Source organism: Marmota monax, unplaced genomic scaffold, assembly GCF_021218885.2.
Source record: "Marmota monax isolate L192 unplaced genomic scaffold, Marmota_monax_Labrador192_F-V1.1 WCK01_AAM20220418_F8-fsc00733, whole genome shotgun sequence".
Taxonomy (NCBI): Eukaryota; Metazoa; Chordata; class Mammalia; order Rodentia; family Sciuridae; genus Marmota; species Marmota monax.
In genome coordinates this window covers 84,519-110,460 of record NW_026692054.1, presented here as the reverse complement: position 1 = coordinate 110,460, position 25,942 = coordinate 84,519, and the positions used below count along the sequence as shown (strand labels likewise).

The following is a 25,942-nucleotide window of genomic DNA, read 5'->3' as shown; positions in this document are numbered from 1 at the left end:
AAAAATTAGATTTCATACAACCTAAAAATTAATATATATTTCTTAAGTAGGGTATAATTAGGTTCTAATTACCCAAGGAGGTTTAACTACATATGGATGCAGAAGTAGTATTTTATTTTTATATTCAGTCTAAGAATCTGTACAAAATATAACAGAGTAGATATTTCCTCTTCAAATCAGCATGGATATAGATGGCACTATTATTTATAAAAGATTCAAAATGTCCTAAATAATCTGGGGATTATTGAATAACTAATGTTTATAAATGGAATATTTCACAGTAATTAAAATTGTAAAAAATATTAAATGAAGTGAAAATGCTTACAATATCACATTAAACATACAAAATAGAACATAAAACTATATACATAGTATGACTGCAATTTTATTTAAAGAGAGGTAAGCAGAGAGAGAAATCAAGAAAAAAACATAGAAAATCTTGAAGAAAATGAAAAACATAACAAAATGTGAAAATTCATCTCTAAGTTGCAGGGTTATAAGAAATTTATACTTTCTTTCAGGAGCTTCTCTGTTTTATCCAACTCTCCAGCAAGAGATATATTTTCACAATCAGAGAAAAATATCATTTTCTAAATTACCATAATAATTTCAGCTCATATATTACAAAAAAGAGGAAGGCCTCCTCACTAAGCAAAGAAGCTTTAAATTCAGAAGATACAAACTTCCACAAAAATTATTTTATTAAAAAGACAGAAACCACATAGAAATATAAGGCTAATAAATATAGTTTTGTGTTATTCCTAGGATGCTAAAAATTACTGCTAGACAACTAGTAGAAATAATGGAATCTTTGATAGCACGGATAAATTAAAGGCTACCGAAGGTGCCCTCTAGTATTGACACTTATTCACATTAAGCTAACTGTGAAGGAAGCAAACACACACCATCATTATTTTTGTCCAGACTCTTAAATGCCAGCTTCATTTTTTTCTCATGGTCTTCAAGGTACCACACAAATTCTTCAAAGTCCAATCCTGAATCCTGATTGGCATCTCCTGCCTTAAGAATATCCTACAAAAGTAAAGAAAATCGTTGTAGAAGTATATTATAAGTCAAGTCACCATACCCTGTGAGCATTTGTACATTTCACTTACAGTAATTATGATTGCCATAAGCATCCATTATCTATGTTTTCTGTCACAACTATAAAGTACATTAAGAAATTTTTAAATCTGTGTATCAAGTGGTATTTTTTAAATTTGTGCAATAGTAGAGTCAATAGCCATTGTGTCATCTCAAATAATGATGAACTTTAATAAATAAGTATTTGCCTGAGTTAAATAATGAATGTCAAGTACCTCACAGGAATAAACATAACACATAGCCTTTGCCATCAGGGATAAAATGTGAACTACATGTGATAAAATATGTGGAATTCTAGTATATCCCCTAGCTTAATGGTTTGAGACCTAGCCTTGTAAAATAAGAATGGGAGCTAGATACTGATGGTGTCTATTATAAAATATGGTATCCATAGGCCCTTAATTTTAAAAATTATGTAATTCATAATTAACTTTTACTGAATTGAAAAATAAATACCATGAGCTGAGAACTGGACTTGTGCTAGGATAAGAAAACAAGTCAGAGGCAAGTTAAGACTGAAACAAACAACCCATTACTGAAGACAATATGTTAGGTGACATAATGGGAATATATTCAAGGTACAGAAAGGTTTGGAGAGGTTCTGGAGAGTCTTCACAGAGGAAGACTGCTTGAGCCAATACTTGCAAAGAAAAACAGGCATTAGAACAATGAATCCAAGAATTTGTGACAGTACTTGCATGGAGGCAAAACAGATGCTAATTAGAAAAAAACATGGAATAATAATAACAGTGGTGATAATAAGTAATATTTGTTGAGCATTTACTTCTAAGCACCTTATATGTATAAACTCATCTAATATTCATAACAAACCCTGTATAGTTCCAATTTGCTAAGGAAAAAATACATAGAAGAAAAATAGATCAGAAAAGCTGGGGAGAGACCATGAGAAGGCTTATATGCCACAAAAAGGATTTCAAATTAATTCTCCAGGTCAGTAATTCCCAGTTAGTAGGATACATATAGTATATAATTGAAAATTGTGTTAAATTGCACTAAATCACAGGGTAATAAAATTATTCCTCTTTCAATTATCTTTCAATCCTTGTAATCATATCATGGAAATTATCTCAAATTTGTTATAATATGCCTCGAAACTTGACAACATTTCACAGAAAAAAATCAGAGGGGATGCCTCTACTTCATTAGACAATATGGTATTTCATCACAATTTAAGAATACTAATTTATTTTCAGTTTATTTATTTTATGCTTACTTTTAATCTACTGGCTTTCAACTTATTCCAGAGACAATGTTTTGTGTTAAAATTAATTCTTGTGAGTGATGTCATCAAGGTGATGAAATAAAAAGCCTCAGGTTCCCCTCTCTGCCACCAGAAACTTCAACTAGCAACTAGTCATAGATAAGAACATCTTTTTTGAAATCCCTACTACTTGAAAGCAAGCTTGGAACACCTGCATGGCTAAATGAAAACTGAATTAGAAAGTAAAAAGAACAGTCTCACTTCAGGTATGCTGTCTCTTCCCCTCCCCCAAGTTGGCACAATGCCAGGTAGAATTCCATTTCTGCAGAAAGAAAAGGGAACCACAAGCAGTCATCCAGCTTCCCTGGTATTCCAAGACACTTACAAGGAAGCCCACTCAACTCTCACCTCACAAGGAACACTGCAGGTAGCAGCATGGCTAGACTACTGAGGGCCCAGTAGGAGGAAAAAAAAAAAGAGGCTGGTACTATAGTAATTAGTGTGTGATTCTTCATGGTATCTCCATGTTACTGCCAGCTATGGCATTTGATCAAAGACAACAGTCAACTTTGATCAAAGAAAATAGCTTATCTGCAAAGCTGAGCTGGGTGTCTTCAGAAACATGGTAAGAAATTCAACCTAGTTTGAGATAGCTGTGCTCCATGCCCAGCCTCAGAGTCCACTCCAACAATCCCATACATGAAGGGAGATGCTTGCCCCTACCCATTTCAAAAAAGCATAGGGGTTAGACCTGATGGACACAGGAAGTCAAGCAGTGGTTCCATTCAGCCAAAAAGCCTCCCCTGCCAGGTGCAGTGGTTCATCATGACTATAACCCCAGAAACTCAGGAGGCTGAGGCAGGAGGATTGCAAGTTCAAGGCCAACCTCAGCAACTCAGTGAAACCCTCAGTAACTTAGCAAGACCGTATCTCAAAATAAAAAGGGCTGGGGATGTAGTTCAGTGGTAAAGCACCCGTGGGTTCAATCCCCAGTATAAAGGGCAGGGGAGGATGGCCTTCCCTAAAACCTTGCCAAGGCAGGGAGAATACCACCTCAAGCATTTTGGAGAGCATAAAGGGCTATACTTGCATGACCTAAGAGATTAAACAGCCACTAACTCAGCCAAAAGCCTACCCCATGGCTCCATCCTACAAGAAGTCAATACTCAATGGTATATTTTCTAAGGAGCATAGCCTCACCTATCCCAAGCAGTGACTCCTCCTAAATTTGGAGCTCAGCATGCAGCCTGTCAACTACAGATCCCAAATGGGGAATTTTCTAGCCAAGGAATACATGCTGTGACTGTCACTGAAGTACTTAGCCAGGAACATAGCCCAACAGCAGAGCAAAGATAGCACTACCAATTAGAGAACCTGAAACAAGCTCTTCCTGCCTAGGGTAATCACCACCTGGTCCTTTCAAAATCACAGGCTAAACTAAATAGTGACCTTCAAAATCACAGGCTAAACTAAATAGTGACCATCTAGTCCCTGACAAAGAACATCTATAAAGGCTAGAAGAGGAGGTTATCTCCTCAAATTCACAAATGGCAATGCAAGGATATAAGAATTACAAAGAATTAGGAAACCATGATACCTCAAAAGAAACCAGCAAGGCTCTGATAATACACTCTATGAAAGTATAGATCTATGAAACGCTATTAGTCACCTTTGCATTACTATAACAAAATACCTGAGGCAGATAATGTATGAAGAGACAGGTTTATTTAGCTCATAGTTTTGGAGATTCAAAAATCAATGATTGAGCACCTACATTGGTTTGGCCTCTGGTGAGGGTGGCAGATGGTGGCACATTATGGCAGAAATATATGTAGAAGAAAACAATCATATCCTAAACCAGAGCACAAAGAAAGAGAGGACAGGGGTCCCACAATCCTTTTTGAGGGAATTTCCACAATGACATAAGGATCTCCACAAGGTCTATCCTCTTAAAGTACCTCCTAACACCTCCATCTTACGGACCAAGGTTTTAACATGTGGACCCTTAGAGGACATTCAAACCACATCCAAATCATAGGAATGACTGACAAAAAATGGAATAATCCTCTTAAAGAAGTTCAGTAAACCACTACAATATATGAATATAAAATGCAATGAAATAAGAAAAACAATATACATGGGCTGGGGCTCAGTGGTAGAGCGCTTGCCTCTCATATGTGAGGGGCTGGATTCCATCCGTGGCACCACGTAAAAATAAATAAAGATACTATGTGTTCATCTACAACTAAAAAATATTAAAAAGAAAAACAATATGCAAAGCAAGCAGTTTGTCAAAAAAATTAGAAACAAGAAAAAAGCACCAAAGAAAACTCTTTGAAATGAATAATACAATGATAGAACTGAAAATTTCAACAGAAAACTTCTACAGCCAATTCAAGCAGAATAAACAATCAATGAGCTGTAAAACAGAATATTTTACATTATCCTATCAAAGGAGCAAAATGCAAAACAACAAAGAAAGAATATAGGAATTATAGGAACCTAATGAGAGACCACAAATCTTCACATAATAGGAGCTGCAGAAAGTGAAGGGAAGAAGAAGGAGAAAGTATATTTAAAGATAATGGCTGAAAACTTCTCAAATCTGTGGGTAGATTCAGGTGCAGGAAGCTCAGAGATCTCCAATTAAATTCAAGTCAAAGAAACATAATAATCAAACTATCAAAAATCAAAAATAAAGAAAAAGGGCTGGGGTTGTGGCTCAGTGGTAGAGCACTTGTCTAGCACGTGCTAGGCACAGGTTTCAATTCTCAGCACCACATATAAATAAGTAAATAAAATAAAGATCTATGAACAGCTAATAAAAAATATAAAGAAAGAAAGAAAACATTCTGAGAATAGTAAGAGATAAGAAATATATTATATACAAAGGAATGTCAAAACAGCTATCAAAATATTTCTCAGCAGAAACCCTGTAGGCCAGCAGAGAATGATATGAGATATTCAAAGCACCAAAAGAAAAAATTGCCAACCAAGAATATTTTCCCCAACAAAGCTGTCTTTAAGAAATGAGGAAGAGACAGGTACACTGGCACAGGCCTGGAATCCCAGCAGCTCAGGAGACTGAGATAAGGATTGCAAATTCAAAGCCAGCCTCAGCAACTTAGCAAGGCCCTAAGCAACTTAATGGGACTGTCTCAAAATTTTATAAAATTGAAAAAAAGGGCTTGGGATGTAGCTCAATAGTAAATTGCCCCTGGTTCAATCCCTAGTACCAAAAAGAAGAAGAAATAGAAATAGAAATAAAAGCTAAGGAAGTTCATCACCACTAGACCTGCCTTATAGGAATTTCTAAAGGAAATTATTTAAGTTGAAACAAGAGACTGCTAATTGATAACACAAAACAAGAAAAATAACTCAATGGTATAAATGAAAAAGAGCCATATTCAGAATATTCTAGGACTGTAATGATGGCATATGAAGCAATATTGACTCTAGTAAAAGGGCAAAATATAAAACTATTAATAACAACCATAGCTAAAATAAATTATCAAAGGGTACACATTATGAAATGATGTAAATTCTTACATCAAAAACAGAATTGTGAAGAGTGGAGGAAAACTGCAGAGTTGTTGTATGCAATCAATGTTAAACTATTATCAGCTTGACCTAAACTATTGTAAGACTTTCGTCAGCCCCATGTTAACCACAAAAAAAAAAAAAAAAAAAAATGTATGTTTAGTAAAAGAACAAAACAAAAATAGAAAGGATTCAAAGCATACCAGTACAGAAATGATCAAACTGCAAAGGAAGACAATGAGAGAGAAACAAAGTTTTAAACAACCAAGAAACAACAAACAAAATGACATTAGCATGTCTTGCCTATTAATAATGTAAGTGGATTAAATTATCTAGTAAAGACACAGAGCATCTGGGGGGATGGGATGATTAAATGAATTCTAGATAGGGCAAAGGGGAAGAAGGGAGGGAGGGGAAGGAAGAGGGCATAGAGGTAGGAAAGATGGTGGAACGTGATGGTATTCATTACCCTAAGTACATGTATGAAGACACAAAGGATGTGACTCTACTTTGTGTACAACCAGAGACATGAAAAATCGTGCTCTACATGTGTAATATGAATTGTAATGCATTCTGTTGTCATATATAACAAATAAAAAATTTTAAAAAATAAATTTTAAAAATATTAATAATCAAAAAAATTAAGATCAAAAATGTCTTTTCAATCAAAAGGATTGAAATCATGAAGAAATGTTATTAAATTGTATTGTAATATGTGAAATAGAAAAAAAAATAGATTTTAGGAAATTATGAAGATTCATATAAGTTAATATAAAACATTTCTAGTGTTTTGAGGCATCTCCATTCTGCTTCCCAGAGTGACTGCAATAATTTGTAGTCCCACAACAATGTATCAAAATGAACTCAACTTTTATGTACCTTTTCTGCCACATCTTCACCAGCATTTATTATTGTATTCTTGATCACTGCCATTCTGACTGGAGTAAGATGACATTTTAATATAGTTTTGATTTACATTTCCTTAATTGTTGGGGAAGTGGAACATTTTTTCATATACTTGTTGGCCATTTGTATTTCTCCTTTTGAGAAGTGTCCCTTTTGTTCTTTTATCCACTTATTGACTGGGTTTTTTGTTTGTTTGGTAAACTTTTTGAGTTCTTTATATTCTGGATATTAAACCCCTCTAAACAGAACAGTTGACAAAGATTTTCTCCCATGCTATACGCTGTCTCTTTGTGCTCTTACTAACTTCTTTTGCCTTGTAGAAGCTTTTCAATTTGATGCTATTCCACTAATAGATTCTTGGTTTTATTTCTTAAGCTTTAGGAGTCTTGTTAAAGAAGTCAGTGCCCACATCAATATGTTGAAGTGTTGACTTTGTTTTCTTCTGGAAGGCACAGAGTTTCTGATCTAATTCCTAAGTCTTTGGTCCACTTTATTTGATCAAAAATAGGGATCTAGTTTTATGACTGTTTTTTTTAAAGACTTATCTATTTGTTGTCTACTTAAGACACCCCACTTTTAAGGACACCCATAGACTAAAAGTGAAAGAATGGGAAAATATGCTAAATGCAAACAAAAACAAGACAAAAAGGCAAAGATATCTATCAGATGACATAAACTTTAAGTCAAAAATTATAAAAAGAGACAAGGATATTAAGTAACAACAAAGGGGCCAACCAATCAAGAGGATATAACAATTAAAACATTCATACAACACTGAAGCACCTAAATATATAAAACAAATATCAAAGGATCTGAAGGGAGAGAGAAAGTGCAATTCAATGATAGGGTTTATACCTCACTTTCTATATTGAACAGATTACCCAGACAGGTAATAAATAAATAAACAATTGAGCCTGAACAATACTTTCAACCAAATGGACCTAACGGATATATACAGAATATTTCATTCAACAACAGCAAAATATTCATTCTTCTCAAATACAAATAGAACATTCTCCAGGATAGATTCACATGTTAGGGCACAAATAAGCCTTAGCAAATTTAAGAAGACTGAAATAATGTCAAGTATTTTTTTTTATATTCACAATAATAAAACAATAACAGAAGGAATTTCAGAAAATTCACAGAACAGGTAAAGTTAAACAAACTAATGTTCCTTTAACTAGACTAAGAGAGAAGAAATGCCATGAATAAATGAAATCAGAAATGTCAGAGAAAATATTACAACTGTACCAAAAAATTACAAATGATGATACTATACAAATGAGATTCTATAAACATTATATGCCAACAAGTTGGGTATCCTAAAAGAAATAGGTAAATTCCTACACAATCTACCAAGACTGAATCATAAAGAAATTGAAAATCTGAATAGACCAATAATGAGTAAAGGTATTTAATTTGTATTAAAAAGGGGACCCTGATGGCTTCACTTTTAAAACACTTTTTATTGGTATGAAGGATTAGATCCAGTGGTATTCTACCACTACATTGCTAGTCCTTCTTATTTTTTGAGAAAGGGTCTCACTAAATTGCTTAAGCTGAACTTGAACTTGTGATCTCCCTGCTGTATTCTCCTAAGTCACTGAGATCATAGGCATGTGTTGTCATATCCAGCTGCTACCAAATGTTTAAAGAAGAACTAATACTAGTTGTTTTCAAACTCTTACATGAAATTGGGACCTATCTTATTCAAACCATGTACAAAACTAACTCAAAATAAATTAAAAACTTAAACATCAGACCTAAAGCTATTAAACTACAAAAGAAAACACACAATAAAACTATATGACATTGGACAATGATTTCTTAGATTTGGTTCCAATAGGGCAGAAATTACCATTAATCCAGCAATTCTCTTTCTGCACAAACACTAGAAAGAGTTAAAGGCAGTATCTCAAAGAGATATTTATGCACCTATCTTCACAGCAGTATTAGCCACAATAATAGTATTAGCCATAATAATATATATTTAAATATATATATATGTGTGTGTGTAAAACGCCAAAAAAAAAAAAACCTAACAAAACACTAAATAACCTAATTTAAAAATAAGCAAAGGACTTGAATAGACCTTTCTTGAAAGAACAGACATTTCTCCAAAGAAGATAAACAAATGACTAGTAAGCACATGAAAAGAAACTCAACATCATTAACCATTAAGGAAATGCACACCTGAAATACAATTAAATACCACCTCATACCAATTTGGATGGCTACTACTTAAAAAAAATAATGTCAGCAAGCATATGAAATTTGAACACTTTTGTACCACTGGTGGAAATGTTACATGATATAGCTACTATGGAAAATTTGTCTGGCAGTTCCTCGAAAAGTTAAATGCAGTATTACTATTAATCAGCAATTCCATTTCTGGGCATATAAGTGAAAGAATTAAAAACAAGATCTAAAAGAGATATTTAAACACCTAAGTTCAAAGCAGTATTAGCCACAGTAACCACAACACAAAATAACACAAGTGTCCATCAACAAATGAATAGGTAAAATGCGGTATATGCATACAATAGAACATTATTAATCCTTAAAAATGAAGGAAATTCTGGTTTTGCTACAACATATCTTGAAGACATTATGGTAAGTGGAATTAGCCAGTCACAAAAAAGACAAATATGTATGATTACATTGATATGAGATATTTAGGAGTAGTCAAAATTAAAGAGGCAAAGAGTATAATGCTGGTGGTCAGATTTAGGGGACAATTGAGGAGTTATTGTTTAATGGAATTAGAGTTCCAGTTTTGTAAGATGAAAAGAGTTCTAGAAATGGATGGTGGAGATTATTGAACAACAATATGAATTATTTAATACCATTGCACCGTATACTTAAAAATGGTTAAGGTGGTACATTTCGTGTTATGTGTATTTTACACTACAAAACTGAAAAATATATAATTAGCACAAAATTAATATTAAACAAATTCAAGGCTCTACAGATTTATTCCCAAAAGATAAATATCAAAATTTAAAAAATTTGTAATGTTGACAAAAATTCTTTTTAAGAACCTGCTACTTGTGATTTTAAGTTTTCTTCTAAGAAACAGGAAAGGACCCCATAAATGTACAACATGACTGTCTCAAAGGTGAGGGATTGTGATGTTCTGACCCTCTTCACCTTTGAAATAAGGCAAATCTCCTTCATTTGAAGGCAGTACATATATGAAGACACGAATGGTGTGAAAATACTTGGTGTACAATCAGTGACTTGAAAAATTGTGCTCTATATGTGTAACATGAAATGAAGTGCATTCTGCTATCGTGTATAACAAATTAGAATAAATAATTTAAGGCAGATCTTCCTATGTCTGGCCCCAAAACTAAATAAATAAGAGTGTAGATGGTTTGGACCTTCTTAACAAAACAAAACAAAAATCCTCACTGAGAGAGCTAAAATGGATAGGAGTAACATCTGAAGGTTGTTTAGCATTGATGGAAGGAAAACAAATTTGATATTCTGAAACTTCGGCCTAAATAGTTGTTGAAGTATCAAGTCAAGACCAGCCTAGAGAAGAAAGACATCTGTATTTTAGGCAACATAATAAAACAATCAGCTGAAATGTAAACGCTTTGATTAAAGTCTGACTCCCCTTCAACCTTTGGTGTGGATGTCAGGAAAAAGCAGCTCTGGGACACCCATTGTGCCTACTGTTTGGAGAAGACCTTCAAGCTAAGAACCTCTTGAGAAAAGACAGACCTTACTTTTCACTTATGCACTCACGATGACTGACACCCCACCCCCCCAGATGTTCTGTGCAGGTTCAGTAAAAGTTCAGTGAGTCGCCAGAAACTCACTCGCAATCACACACACACACACACACACACACACACACACACACACAGAGATTTTTGTCCTCTCATCACTGTGTTAAGGCTAAGTGATTCTTTTGATAAGGGTGAGAACCTTCTATACAGAGCTGCGTTATTCTGCGCGATGCTCGCAGAGAGGCCCAACCTTACTTCTTGGGCCTTTGAAAGAGGCTCTGGAAAGGACTGCAAATCGGGCACCACTCTCTGCCCAGAGCCTCTCCAGACTCCCAGAGCTCTCGGTCGCTCACCTTCTCCGACTCCTTGCCAAAGGAGGAGCTCCAGTATTCCAGCCCCTCCTTGAGCTCCTTGATATCCACCACGCCGTCCTCGCTGGGGTCCAAGTCTTCGAAGAGGATCTGGTAGAGGAAGTAATCATCCTCACTCTGACAGGCCGCCACGGGCGGCACGAAGCCCCGCAGCCAGCGAAGCATTGCGGGTCCATTGGCGGCCAGGACCCCCAGCGACTGCGCCACCTACCGCCGCCTCCACGACGCCAGGCTGCCCGGGGCGGCGAATCCGCGCCGGGGCCGTGCCGGCTGCAACCGCCTGGCGGAGCAGTGGCGGTTCGGAGCTGCCTCGGGCCTGGGAGCACGCGCTGGCGGCCTCTCCAACGCCGCTGAGAAGACCCCCTGCGGAAGCTGGGGAGCACAGCGGGTGGGACGCCTGGCCCAGGCGCTGCGGGAGAGTCGTCCCGCCCCGGAAGTTGGAAGTGGAAGCTCCCAGGGCTGCAGCAGCGGGGACCCAGCATGGTCGGCAGGGTAGTGGACGCCCAGCCCAGCGAAGTTTGGGGGACCTTGAAAGAGGCCTTTGGAGATCTACAATCTCCTGGTACAAACTCAGTGTCTCAGCCAAGTGACTGCGGCTGCGAAGCCGAACTGAGGGGTATGAAGCGCGGATCTGCTCCCAGGGGTCAAGGAAGACCAGCACCTAAGGATCTAGACCCCGCTGCCCCTCCCGGTCTGAAGACTGGAGGAAGGAACGCTTGTTCCTGTCCTCTGCCAGTGTTTTTCCTCATCTTCACTTGACACTTCCTTCTTGAGGATTACTCTTTTCAACCACACCACCACCACCTGCCTTAGGCAATTTCCATATCCTGAAATACAAAGGACACTTTTAGATGCTGCCTTCTCCTTTGTCACCACACACCTCTGCCACTCCCTGACCTCTCTTAAGCTCATTCTCAGGTTCCTTCATGGGCCTGTGAGCCTTGAGAACTGTGATAGATGGGCTTCAGGGTTTATATAGAATAAACTAGTTGTGCAACATGTTGCTCTGAAGCTTTGTGCCTTTGGTCTTTGGTCACATCCTTAGAAAACTAGTGATACAGTATAAAGACCAGCCCAGACTAGTGCTTTTAAATTAATTATTTTTTTCTTAAAAAAAAAATCTCGCATTTTGGAACTTTAGATAGGGCAAAGGGGTAGGAATAATGGTAGAATGAGTTAGAAATCATTACCCTAAGTACATAAGACACTAATGGTGTGAAAATGCTTGGTGTACAATCAGTGACTTGAAAAAATGTGTTCTATATGTGTAACATGAAATGAATTGCATTCTGCTATCGTGTATAACAAATTAGAATAAATAATTTAATTTGATTTTAAAAATCTCAAATTTTAGACGGTAGACTAAAAGAGGTCACTCATTTCTTGAAATAACAGGTGTATTTTTGACGTTACTTACTTCATATATATCTTTTTATACCAGACATTTTGCTATGCTAGATATAAAAATAACATTGAACCTGCTGTGAGAGAAGCCCACTATCTAGTGTGCTATAGATTTGTAAACAATGAATTACACCTTAAGTGTTAAAAATGTAGTCAAGAATGGGGTGTAGCTTAAGCAGCTTAGCACTTGCCTAGCATGCAGGAGGACCTAATTCCATCCCAGCACCGCACAAAAAGAAAGAAAAGAAAACAAAGTGCCCAAATTTTATAAAATACACATTAATTCATTTGAATAAGTTTAGAAATTAACAATAGAAAATAATGCTATTAATAAAGCTTTGGAAACTATGTTGGGTGTTTATAATTATAAAAGACCTTTTTTTCTTTAAAAGATAAATAACTGTCAAATATACTATATTGTGGAGCTTATAACATGTAGAAATAAACTGTATGACAAAAAAAGTGAGGGGAAGGAGAACAAGGAAGTATATGGTTAAAAGTTATTTACATTATATATTGAGTAGTCTACATTTTTTAAATGTATATAAACCCTAGGGCAAGGGTAAAGGTAAGTTAAAAGTGAAGAAATAGAAAAAGAAATGCTATGCAAAGACTAGTCATGAGAAAGCCTGAGTTGACTATCTTAATATCAGTCAAAGAAGATTTCAAGACAGGGAAGACATTTTATGTTAGGAGGGTTGACTCACAAAGATTAAGTAAAAATAAAAATTGGTATGCAACTCAATGGCAAAGCTTCAAAATACATGAAGCAAAAACTAATAAACTGAAAAGAGAAGTGATACATTTATAATTAGAGATGTCAATATCTTTCTCACAGAAACTGACAGAATAAACAGAAAGTAACAAGGATACATGAGACTTTAATAACAAGATCAACTAATTGACTTAAAGAACAACTACATGCAACAGCAGAATACCAATTATATCCAGTTGCACATGTAAAATCACTAAGACCATTTACTGGCACATGAAACAAGGCAGTAAGTTTTAAATGATTGAATTCATACAGAGAATAGTCTCTGACCACAATGGAATTAAATTCAAAATCAATTACAAATACCTACTGAGAAATACCCAAATGTGGTGCAATTAAATAATTCAAAATGATAGAGCAAAGAAGAAATCTCATAGGAAATCAGAAAATATTTTTGAATAATTATGAAAGTGTGTCAGAATATAATATAATATGTCAGGATGCAGCTAATGTAATGCCTAGAATTTATTTTATAGTCTTAGATATTTGAATTAGAAAACAAGAAGGTTTAAAATCCATGATCTAATGTTCCATTTTAAGAAACTAGAAAAAGAGCACATGAATCCCAAATAAACAAAAAGAATCAATAGTAAAGATTTGAAATTAATGAAATAAAAGACAAGCTTGGAGAAACTAAAGGAAGCTTGAGAAAACTTGTTAAAACCAAAAGCTAATCCTTTGATTAAATTGATCAACCTATGACTAGACAAATCAAGAACACTTGCCTAGCATTCTCAAGGAACTGAGTTTGATCCCAACACTGCAAAAGAAAATAAAAAACATAAAAGCATAAATTACCAATATTAAGGAGACATCACTACAAATTCTACACATGTACATTACAAATGTCATTATGCCGATATATTTGACAACTTAGATGGAATGGAGACCCTTCCTTGAAAGACATTAACAAAGATATCAGCTCTCTCCAATTTGATCTGGAGATTCAATGCAATACAAATCTAAATCCCAGCAGATTTTTTGTAGAAACTTATACACTGATTCTAAAATTTATATAGAAATACAAAGAATGCCAAATAGCTGAAATAATTTAGAAAAAAGTGGTTTCAATTACATATGGTTAATTGATTTTCAACAGTATTAATTCAATTACATTATTAAAGGATACAATGATGCTAGAACAAGATGCCCATAAAGAAAAAACTGTTCGAACTTGTGCCTTGAAAATACACTATTAAGAAAATGGAACGCTTAGGCAGAGACCAGAGGGGAAAAAATGCGATATGTATATCTAACAAAACACTTGTATCCAAAAATACTAATGCATACAATAAAATATTACAATAATAAATAAATACAATAAAATAAAAAGATGGAATCAAGTTTTTCAAATGGCCAAAAGATCCAAACAGACAATCCACCAAAGAAGAAATAGAATGGCTAGTAAGTATTAGGCAGTCAAAATCTCTAGTCTATATGAAAATGTTAAGTTAAAAACCACCCATAAGTTACAACAGTGCTCGCTTCAGTAGCACATATACCAAAATTGGAATGATACAGAGAAGACTAGCATGGCCCCTGTGCAAGGATGATAAGCAAATTCATGAAGCGTTCCATAAAAAAAAAAGTTTCAACAACATACCCACTAACATGGATAAAATCGAACAGACTAACTATATAAAGTTTTCTGAAAATGCAGAACAACTAAAACCCTAATATATTGCTGGTGAGAATTTAAAGTAGTCACTTATAAAACATTTGGCAGTTCCTCCTAAGTGAAGCATATACTTGGTATATGTTATAGTGTGTATCCCCTCCAAAATTCAGGTATGGCTAATGTGATGGTATTAAGAGGTGATGCCTTAATGAGGAAACTAGGCCATGAGTTCCCTTTCCTTAATGAGAGTAAACTCCTTATATAAGAGGCTTCATATAGCTTTTAGCTATCACTTGCCCTTCTACCTTCTGTCATATAAAGATACTTCCAAAAAGGCCCTCACCAGACACTATATAACAGTGCTTGGATCGCCATAGCTTCTATAACTGTGAGAAAAAAAAATTTGTTCTGTATAAATTACCCAGTGTCAGATATGCTGTTGTAGCAGCACAAAACAGGCTGTCAGTATATAACCAAAGAAATGAAAGTAAGTGTTAAAAAAAAGTACACTAATGTTCACAGCAGCTTTATTTACAATAGCCAAAACCTGGAAGAAACCCAAGTGTTCTTTAACAGATAAATATATAAACAAATTGTGGCATCTTGGAGCAATGGATTACTATTACTATTACTGCTGCTGCTATTTCTACTACTTTTACTACTACTACTGCTACGACTACTACACACACGCACACACATGAATGGGATACTGGTACACATTTGAAGTCAGAATGTGATAGTGGTTACAAAGGCATGTACTTTTGTCAAAACATGTAACACTGTACACTTGAAAGAATATTTTATTAAATACAAATCAAGCTGAATTTAAAAGTTAAGCAACTACTTTTCCCATCCACATCCCGCACTGGCAGTGGGAATGGGGTTCCCCTCGGAAGAATAAGCTGATTGAGAGATAAAAGCTAAGAGAGTACAACAGCGAAAAAACCACAGAACACAGAAGCTGGGGCAGGGGGATGGGGCTGAAGCTGGGGCTGAAGCTGGGGCTCAGCGGTAGTGTGCTTGCCTAGCACATTCAGGGCCCTGGGTTCGATCCTCAGCACCACATAAAAATGTCCAACTACAAAAAACAAACAAACAAAAAACAAGTGGGGCAGGATGGGCAAGCTGATCAGATGGATCAAGCTTCTGGACAAATGGCAACGGGGATGGCACCTGCTTTATTTATATCAGAAAATATCAAAGGCCTTCCATAGAATGTTCTTCTCCAAAAAAAGGGTTAAAGGTGGGCTTTTCATTTTCTAACAGGTTATGCCATCTCCAGAGCTACTATGAGGAACCTTCCTAACAAAGCAGAGGAAAAGGTCACGTACATGGAATCATCTATTGCATGGGAGAGCCACAGAAAGTTCCCAATGCCAGGCCTATCTCTCACTGGCTTCCATTTCAAGAGAAGATCCTCATGTATTTCACAGATGGCTTTCTGCAACTAAATATTGTTGAACACTACTAAATATTGTGGAGAAATTTCATAGATACCTTGAGGCAAATTTGACAGTGTGAATTGCAGCTGCAGCAACTTTCTGAACTCTGAATTGCTGCTGTATTCAACACATTAGTCTAGTGCAGGGTTACCATTTGTTTTTTGTTCGTTTTTTTTTTTTTTAAGAAAGAGCCAAATAGTAAATATTTTAGGCCTTACAGGGTCTCTATTCATCCTTGTTTGTGTTATAACACTAACTTTGAAAGGGAAACTTAGAAATTGGATTTAATTAACATTTAGGACATAAATTTATCAAAAGACTTAAGAGCTGGGAGTAGTGGTACATGCCTGTAATCCCAGCAATTTGGGAGGCTGAGACAGGAGGAGTGCAACTTCAAGACCAGTCTCAACCACTTAGCCACGCCCTCACAACTTATTGAGATCCTGTCTCAAAATAGAAAATAAAAAGGGCTGGAGGTGTAGCACAGTGGTAAAACATCCCTATAGTATATCCCTCCCCACTACCCTCAAAAAGCAGCTATTCAGAAAATTAATTTTCAGCCAGGCTCAGTGGCCCATGGTATTGTAATCCCAGTGGCTCAGGAGGCTGAGGCAGGAGAATCCTGAGTTCAAAGCCAGCCACAGCAAAAGCAAGGTGCTAGCCAACTCAGTGAGACTCTATCTCTAAATAAAATACAAAATAGGGCTTGGGATATGATTCAGTGGTGGAATATCTATGCCGAGTTCAATCCCTAGTACCCCAAAATATAGGTTTTTATCTATTGCAGAAATATAGCTATTTTTCATATAAATGCATTCAAGTGAATATGCTTTATACCAGTCAAGTCATCTTCAAAGTAAAAAGAAAATTTTTCTTGACCTGAGCAGTCTATCTACCATGATATTTCCAAATGAAAGGAAAGTGATCATGACACTCGGAGAAACCAAGAGATCTTTTTTAATTATTTTTTAAAATTTTTTATTAGTTATACATGACAGTACAATGATCTTGATAATTCATACATTTGAATCAAATCGGGTATAATTTCTCATTTTTCTGATTGTACACTTTGCAGAATCACGTTGGTCATACAGTCACCAATATACATACAGAAGCAATAATAATGTCTATTTTATTCTGCTGCCAAGAGATCTTTATTGAAGTGGTGTCTGATTAACAGGGAAGGAGGAGAAAAGAGAGAGAGAGAGAGAGAGAGAGAGAGAGAGAGAGAGAGAGAGAGAGAGAGAGAGAGAGAGAGAGAGAGAACACAAGAGAGAGCAGGGAAAGAGAGAAGAAAGAGAGAGGGGGAGAGGAGAGGGGAGAGTTTTTATAGCCAAAATCTAATGGGGTCTTTGAGTCTGCAAGGTGCCTTGTTGGCATACAATGATTGGATCATACAATAGTTGCTAAGGGTGTCATCTTATACCTTCAGGCAGGCAGAGCAGGGGCCAGATGTGGGTTTCCCTAGCACCAGGCAGGTGGGGTTGAGTGTTTAGCCTTGAGGCAACAAGCGATAAGGAACCAGACAGATGAGGGTCCAGGGTTCAACCCACCCTGCAGCTAACACCAAACACTTTATCATAATTTTTTTGAATACCTGGAAAATAAAGCCATAACCCCCTAAAATCAATCATTAAACTTTTCTTCTGAATAGAATTCACGTATTACTTTCTGAGCAAAAACTCACATGCATCTGATTAAAAAACACAAGCTTGTCAGTATAAAATGTCACTTTTCATAGAGAAGTGACAAGATAATGTCTGATCTCTTTATTTAAAAAAAATATTTTCTTCATTTTTTTTCAATTTGGAGCAAAAATTCCAGAATTGTTTTATGAAAAATCTTTCTTTCAACCCAGGGCTCTAATTCTGAGAGTTACATTTCATGGCCTTTTCCACTCACACATGGCTGAAAGCAGACTGGCTGCAGCATTTTAAATATATAAAAAGATCTAATGAAGTTGTGTTAGGCAGAGGAGCATGACATTGCTTCTCTTCTGTTGGCATATTACTTTCTGGGTCCCCTGAACTTGAAATTTCTCCTTAAAATGTTTCATTAATTCCTATTAGAGAGCTGCTAGTAAAGAAAATTGCATGTTAGCTTCTATCAATCTGTAGAATAAGTGTTAACCATTCTCAGTTAGAAGCCCTCCTTTTAGCCCCACTTATGTGCAAACAGCAAGCATATCAGCAAATCATTCAGGAGATTAATGCACTCCAGCCTGCACAAAGACTCAGAGATGTGTATTAGCATTATAGATTCTAATTTGAAATAATGTCGGTCTTTTTGGGTTGCCTTTTAGTGCATGGGCTGCCACCTACTTATAATAATGAGTCTGACAATCCACACAAACGTGATTTGCTGCCTCTTTTGCCAGCATAATGGCTGGGATATTGATCATAATGGTAGAGCAATTGCAGGTATTTCATTCAATACCAACAGGACAGGTTGGGAGCTATGGCTTCTGAGGACACAGTTGGAATGACAGTAAAAACAAAGGTGCATTTCTCTGTCTCCCCACACCAGGGGCAACTTTCCCTCTCAGAGTGGCTGTGGGTTCCATCCTTTCTCAATATTTCAGTACAACTGAAGTGGCACCCCCTTTCTCCACAGAAAAGCCCTCTTCACCATGGCTGATTTTAGGACTGTCAGCAAAAGAGTCCACTGTAGATAAACTTCCTATTTTCATGTCACCCTGTTTACTTGGCTACTGGCCGAGAAGATACCAGCACTCCAGGTGCTGGACACCCCCTTACAAACGCATCCAGTTATAGTACTTTAAGAAATGTGCAAACAAGGCCTCTGGCCTTGAGCTGGGATTCACAGAGATGTCTACATTTTTAAGATAAGTTACAATTGGGCTCAATGGTTATCAGCTGGCAGGGGGAGGAAAGAAAGGGGAGAAAAAGCTCTCCCCTTCTCAGGTGCTGTCCTTGAAGAGTTAACTTACCCAGAACAGTGAAAGAAAAAGCTGCTTTTATGTGAACTTCTGCAGACTGTGAACTTCTGAGCCCCTCCCCTTACATGCTGAGTATAAAACTCTGAAACTCCTTGAACTCGGGGTTCAGGGGATTGATTGATTACAGCAAAGGCTGTACACTCGGAACCTTGCTGCAGCCAAATAAAACTGTTTCCTGCTGTCTTCGGTGCCTTGCCTCTTTTGTCCCTACAACGCAACTAAAAATACAATCAACCAAATTGGTGAGCAACAAGACTCAGTGTAAAGCAACTAAGCTATTCCTACCTTTCTCTCCCTGAGAGCTGTCACTCCAGTGACCAGAAAGTCTCTGTGGACCAGCCAAACCATTGATATCACTGCCCAGTATGGTAGCCACCAGACACATTGCCAGTTATATTTAAAGTAATTAAAAGTAAGTGAACTAAGAAACAAATTCATCAGGACTAAAACAGATATCTCTTCAGTTATCTGCACATTCAAAAGGTGAAACAATTCCACATTTTCATTGATAGATGAATGGATAAACAAAATGTGGTATGTATACACAGTGGAATATTATTTGGTCTTAATTAACTCCAGTGCATTCCACAAAATGGATCAACTTTGAGTACAGTATACTAAGTGAAATAATATAGTCACAAAGGACAAACATTACATGATTCTCCTTATATTAGGAACACAGAATCATTGTTTAGTCCAAAGTTTTATGTACATAAGATGGAAAATTCTGAGGCTGGGGTTGTGGCTCAGCAGTAGAGTACTCACCTAGTGCATGCAGGTGCTAGGTTTGATCCTCAGCACCAAATAAAAATGGATAAATAATATAAAGGTATTATATCCACCAACAACTAAAATATATATATACATATATATGTATATTTTAAAGAGATGGAAAATTATGGCAATAAATGTTGGCTATGGAGGCACAACAACGTCAATGGTTTAATGTCACATATTTAAAAATGCTTACATAGAAAATTTTATATTATGCATATTTTACTCCAATTTGAACCATAACCCTTTGTTTTCCCAATAGCCACATGTGGTCAGTGGCTACCACACTAGAGAGCACAAGGAAGATCACTCCCCTTATCATAGGAAACTCTGCTGATTTCATTGCTTTAGCTGCAGGCTATTGGGACTCAGGCAGGTGAAGCAGGGAGCTGAGCTTTGGTCCCAGCAAGAGTTTGATGCCCAGCACCCTGCACACACCACAAGTGCGGCATAAATGTAAATGAACCACCTTCAAGTGATTGAGACATGACTTAGTTTCTGTACCATCGATTCAAATTGCTTCTATATTCTCTGAAATGCATTAGCCATTTTCAAAACAACTAACCATGAACATACACGGGGCTATCATAGTCAGGCCCATTGTTCCACTCGTCTTTCCAAATACATATATTTGAAATAAGGGTTAAACATGACGTCAGTATGAATGTAAACTAGGGTAGTGTATGCCACTTTGCTAATAGAAGCCGTCTCTGGATTGCAAATTCACCAACAGAGGAACCAACCAATTGATCATAGGGTGTGGATAAACAGGGATGGGCAGGAGATCACTAGACCTTCTTATCTATACTATTCTGTTCCCTTGACTTGTAGTGATGTGTGAATGCTGGGTAGCTATTAGGGATTGAAATTCAAGGTCAGTTTTTGAGAGTCCAAGTCTGACTGACCCCAAATTTAAGGTACTGCTCTACAGTCTACAGGTGTTATTTATGATCCATTTATTCATTTTTCACTGATATCCTTAAGAGTGGAGATGTATTTTTTTCTTTCCACCTGTAGCATCTATTATCTGGCACTTAATAGTCCTTAAAAAATGCTTTCTGAATAAGTGACCAAAGGCACACACTAGGAGTTCCCCCATCCTGCTCCTCTGTTTTTGTGCAGTGTTGAGCCTTCAGACAGTGAGCAGGTGAGACTGGTATTTTCTTCCATCCTCTCAAAAGCCCCTCATCATGAAGGACAAAGGGCCTCTTTGCCCTATCAACTCCACATTCACTTTCTCTTATTTTTCAAAATTAGCTTTCTTATTTTTCATACTAAGTGCATTTTTAAATCTTATTCTAATTTAGTAGCAATAATAAAATATATAAAACTGTGTAACCAGAGTGTACCTGAACATGGTCTGTTCCATCATAAGTGGGTTCCATGACATATAGCATTTCATTGCTCCGGGAGATCCACTGGCTTCCTTCTCCTTCAGCATCTTCTCTCACCCATGGGGTGGCCTCTAGCAACCATTCCACTCACCAGGGGATGGTTTCATTAACTGTTTAGTTAACTTGGTTATGACAAGCATACATATGAATACTGCTTGACAATTTCTTTATTTTTCAGTAAAACAGAGAGCTCTTCCACTACACTGAGCCTTTTGAAATTTGAAATTCATCCTTCTTGTAACAAATTAGATTGAGTCACTGACAAGCCTTGAGTACCTTCTTCACAGATATAAAATAATCAAATTGTCATATCTTGCAAATAGACTTCAGGTATAACCACGTTGTTTCCCTTTTTATTTATAATTTTAAAAAGACAAATTATTGTAAATGTTAAATCTGCAGTGTGGTTTGATTCTAGGACAGGAATCTTTCCATTGTTTTCTAATAATTTGAAGCTGAGAATTTATTTAAATTTATGTTTATCAGTCTAGAAAATTAATTTTTGGAATATCTTTCTACCTAGTTTCTTCAATTTTACTATCTGGATCACTACATAATAGTGTAAAATTATGCAAATATAGATATAATATGTATATAATCTATGATATAGACATTGATATATAGACATAGACAGTTTTCTAATTACCGCCTCATAATCATATTTGTGCATTATTCATCTTTACTAATCAGAAGACTGAAAAAAAATTTTTTTAAAGTGCATTTGCATTTACTTCATTTGCTACTGCATTTATTGTCATTAATAAAAGTAATGCAACCAGCTTGTATTAATCATGCTTTTGATTCCAGGCTACTGAGTACTCAGGAAACCAGAATGCTTAGATATACAAGACCACACTCCTTTCAAGGCCGATGTTCCAGTGTTGGACATAAACATGTCAGTTGTGACTCAGTGAGCAGCAGTGCTTCTGAGGAGGAGAATGAGCCAGAAGAGTGTAGGCTTCCTGAGGGCAGGCAGTGCCCTTTCAGCATAGCAGGATTTGGGGAGCCCAGGGGGCCAGCACTGAAGTCACCAAGCATTCTATGCACAGGGGCTCATACAGACTACTGAAGCAGCTGTTAAAAATGCACTCAGGTTAGAAGTTCAGCGGACATGTGTATGCTGGGGACAAGTGGATGTGGTCGTGTTCATCTGTACTCTGAGTACAGGAGGCAGAGCGCTCCAGGTGGGCAGGCTATCTAGCATTTCCGTAGTTGTGTTGGGATGTCACCTTAGATGTGGGTCTGGCCCTTGGAGGAGCATCATGAACAGACAGAGTGACTTGCCATCACCAGCATGCTGAGAGGCTTAGAAGATGAGGCCATGGCTGACGGGGAGGACAAAGAGGACATGGGGACCAGGGCTCAGAAGGAATCAGCAGGAGGCAGAGAGAAGGCAGGTAGAGAGCACAGAGCAGGTGGGGAGAGGTTTCAGGTATTGTAGGGACCAGTCTTAGGAGGTGGGAAGTCAACAGGAGGTGGGTTAGGACAAATTGGCTGACCCTGGACAAGGACACCTGGGGCTCAGGGCAGTGGGTGCTGGCTGGGGGGACTGGAGCAGCAGGCACCATCTCTCTTCTCCATGTGGCAGCTGCATATCAGACTTGATCCATCTATGACTTCCACGTCTACTCAGTCCTCCTTCCATACAGAAGGAGGACTTCTTTCACTCTCAAGCAAACAGATTAAATTTGCCACGAAAAAGGTTCCTCATCTAGAACCAAACCCTCTGCCTTTCAGGCCATGAGGCCATCTCTATGTCCCCACATGTAAGGCCCTAAAGCAAGCATCCATGCTATGCAACCACTGAATGGAATCCCCTCCTGGAAGGAACTTGGGAGGAGGCAGAGCTGGGCTGATGCAGGGCTCCCAGCAGCCCCACCTTCCTGGGACCTGAGACAAGTGGACCTGCATCCAAGTGGCAGCAATGGAGTCTCAGTGGCAGAGTGACTCTCTGGATTTCGATGCCAGATGGAGCAACATGATTTCAACTTATTTGGAAATAAACAGGCAGCCAACCTTGATTCTAGATATGACATAGTCATATCTGTGTTTTAAGAAACTGAAGTGTCCAGATATTTACGAGGCAGAGTCCATTGGGAGAGGCTTGAGGCAGGGGGTTATCAGGAGCTGATTTCCTTAAAGGGTCCCCAGGACTGTGCCAGGAAGGGGCAGAATAGTGTGGGGGACTCTGGAGGAGAAAGAGAGAGGTCACGGATGCCTACTCTTCCCAGCATTGGTAGCATAGCTTTCCAACTCATTCCTAGTATCAATGCGCTCCTTGAGTTGTTTGTCTTCCTCAGAAAACTTTCAGCATCATTAACCATCCTTTCAATTTCTTCAGGTGTCAGGCAATTTTGGTCATTGGTAATTGTAATCTTATTTTTGTTCTGTGTACCTTTGTCTTAAGCTGTCACCCAAAGAATACCATTCACATCTATCTCAAAAGTGACTTCAATCTGGAGGACCCCACAGGAGGAATTCCAGTGAGATAAAATGTACCCAGAAGGTGGTTGTCTTTTGTCAGGTGATATTTACCTTCATAGACCTTGATTGTAATACTAGGTTGATTACCAGAAGCTGTAGAAAAGATCTGAGACTTCTTGGTGGGTACCACAGAGTTCCTTGGTATTCTTTGGTCATGACACCTCCCCCAGTTTCAATACCAAGTGTCAGGGGACATACATCAAGCAGTACTAGGTCATCTGTATCTTGATCACCAGAGAGTATACCAGCCTGGACAGCTGCACCATATGCAACAGCCTCTTCTGGGTTTATGCCACAGGATGGCTTCTTGCCATCACAGAACTCTTTAACAAGTTGCTGAAACTGGAATTTGAATAGAGCCACCAACAAGAACAATCTCATCAATATCAGACTTCTTCAAGTCAGAATCCTTCAGTAGTTTCTGAACAGGCTTCATGGTAGACCGGAACAGGTCCATGTTAACTCTGTAAATTTAGCCTGAGTCAGTGTTTCAGAAAAGTCTTCTCCTTCATAGAAGGACTCAATTTCAATTCTTGCTTGATGTTGAGAAGACAGGGCCTGCTTGGCCTTTTCTACTTCATGCCAGAGTTTTTGCATAGGTCTGTTGTCTTTCCTAACATCTTTGCCAGTCATCTTTTTGTACAGCTTGATGAAGTGTTCCATAACACCTTGATCAAAGTCTTCTCTCCCCCATGAGTATCTCCATTAGTGGCCATGACTTCAAAGACACCATCGACAATGGTGAGATGAGATGCATAGAAGGTTCCACCACCCAGATCAAACACCAGTATGTTCTTCTCTCCCTCCCTCTTATCCAGGCCATAAGCAATAGCAGCTGCTGTAGGCTCATTGATGATCCTCATAACATTCAGGCCAGCAATAGTTCCAGCATTTTTGGTTGCTTGCTACTGGGCATCATTAAAACAGGCTGGTACAGTAACAACTGCATGGGTAACCTTCTTTCACAAATAAGCCTCTGCAGTCTCTTTCATTTTAGTGAGAATCATAGCAGAGATTTCTTCTGGAGCAAATGTCTTAGTTTGCCCACCTCCAACATCAACCTGAATATATGGTATAGGTTTCTGTTCAAACACTTTGAAAGGCAAGAACTTGATGTATTGCTGCACATACGGGTCATTCCCAGTGCTGCCAATGAGCAGCTTGTTGTCAAAGACCATGTTCTCAGGATTGGAGGTGAGCTGATTCTTGACTGTATTGGGGATCAGACGTTCCTCTTCAGGGATGAAGGCCACATAAGATAGTGTGATGCAGTTGCTCTGATTGTTGGAGATTATCTCCAGTGGCCATTCTTGAACATCCTGAAACAGCAGTAAGTGGTCCCCAGGTCAATGCTGACTACGTACCCATGTCCTTTCCTTGTCCTCCTCCTCAGCCGTGCTGCACAGAGCAGCAGCAGAACCGCAGCCACCAGAGAGAGCTTCATCTTGCCCTAGCTGTTGGCCACTTGCTCTCCTCAGCAGACAGCCAGAAGTCGCAGGCAATCCAGCAATAGGGCGCAACTGACAGCAGTGAGGTTTCAGGTCTCTCACACTCGAGATGCCTCAACTCTGCCCGTCTGTGTTGTCTCCACCAATGTCTCAAACTTTTTAGTATTGAAGTGTATTTTCTTTCTACAATTGTATTAATTCCATATGTAAAAATTGACAAGTAGAATGCAAGTAAACACAGATTTGCAAGCTTTTTGTCCACTATGTAAATATTAAAAGGTTAAGTGAATTGCCAATGCTTCCATACATGTTATAACAACACAAGTGGTCAAAGATGCACTAGAACATTATGTGGGAAAAATATATTCATACCCAATCAAGTTTTTTCAGACACTTGCATTCAGAAGCATTTTATGAATCAGCACCAGGTTTGCTCCAAAATAAAGCTCATATTCACCTACTGCCCCTATTTGTTGAGTACAATATTATACATTAAGGATGCATTTACATGAATCATTTTATAGAGAAAATTATTTGAAATTTAAAGTTATAATAATTATTTTATGCATAACTTCAAAAACACAGAATTTAAATACAATACCAGTGAGGCACTATCATTCTATATGACTAAAACATTATCATATTATATGACTAGCAAACACAATACAAGGCAAAAAGGCAAAATACACTTTGGCAATCCTATATGAAAGGGGTTCTGTCACAACATTCTTTCATAAAATAAACACAATACATAAAAATGA

At 37.6% G+C, this 25,942-nt stretch overlaps 1 protein-coding gene, 1 non-coding gene and 1 pseudogene across 2 annotated transcripts; 1 reads left to right on the top strand and 2 right to left on the bottom strand.

Annotated features, from left to right (window-relative positions):
• Window positions 1-796: 796 nt before the first annotated feature.
• LOC131424593 (mitochondrial adenyl nucleotide antiporter SLC25A24-like) lies at window positions 797-11,101 on the bottom strand. The gene is made up of 2 exons (XM_058582890.1): window positions 10,866-11,101; window positions 797-1,032 (listed from the first exon to the last, which is right to left on the bottom strand). The coding sequence occupies exons 1-2, from the start codon at window positions 11,046-11,048 to the stop codon at window positions 874-876; spliced, it is 342 nt and encodes a 113-aa protein (XP_058438873.1). The 5' UTR covers window positions 11,049-11,101; the 3' UTR covers window positions 797-873.
• Window positions 11,091-25,177, bottom strand: LOC124099392 (endoplasmic reticulum chaperone BiP-like; annotated as a pseudogene).
• LOC124099412 (U6 spliceosomal RNA) lies at window positions 14,540-14,646 on the top strand. The gene has a single exon (XR_006853943.1). It is a non-coding gene; the product is annotated as a U6 spliceosomal RNA (small nuclear RNA).
• Window positions 25,178-25,942: the final 765 nt, after the last annotated feature.

Coding starts and splice junctions, on each gene's coding strand:
- LOC131424593 (XM_058582890.1), bottom strand. CDS start 11,048: ATGCTTCGCTGGCTGCGGGGCTTCGTGCCGCCCGTGGCGGCCTGTCAG. Junction 1,033..10,865: donor TTGGCAAGGAGTCGGAGAAG/GTGAGCGACCGA, acceptor TTACTTTTGTAG/GATATTCTTAAGGCAGGAGA.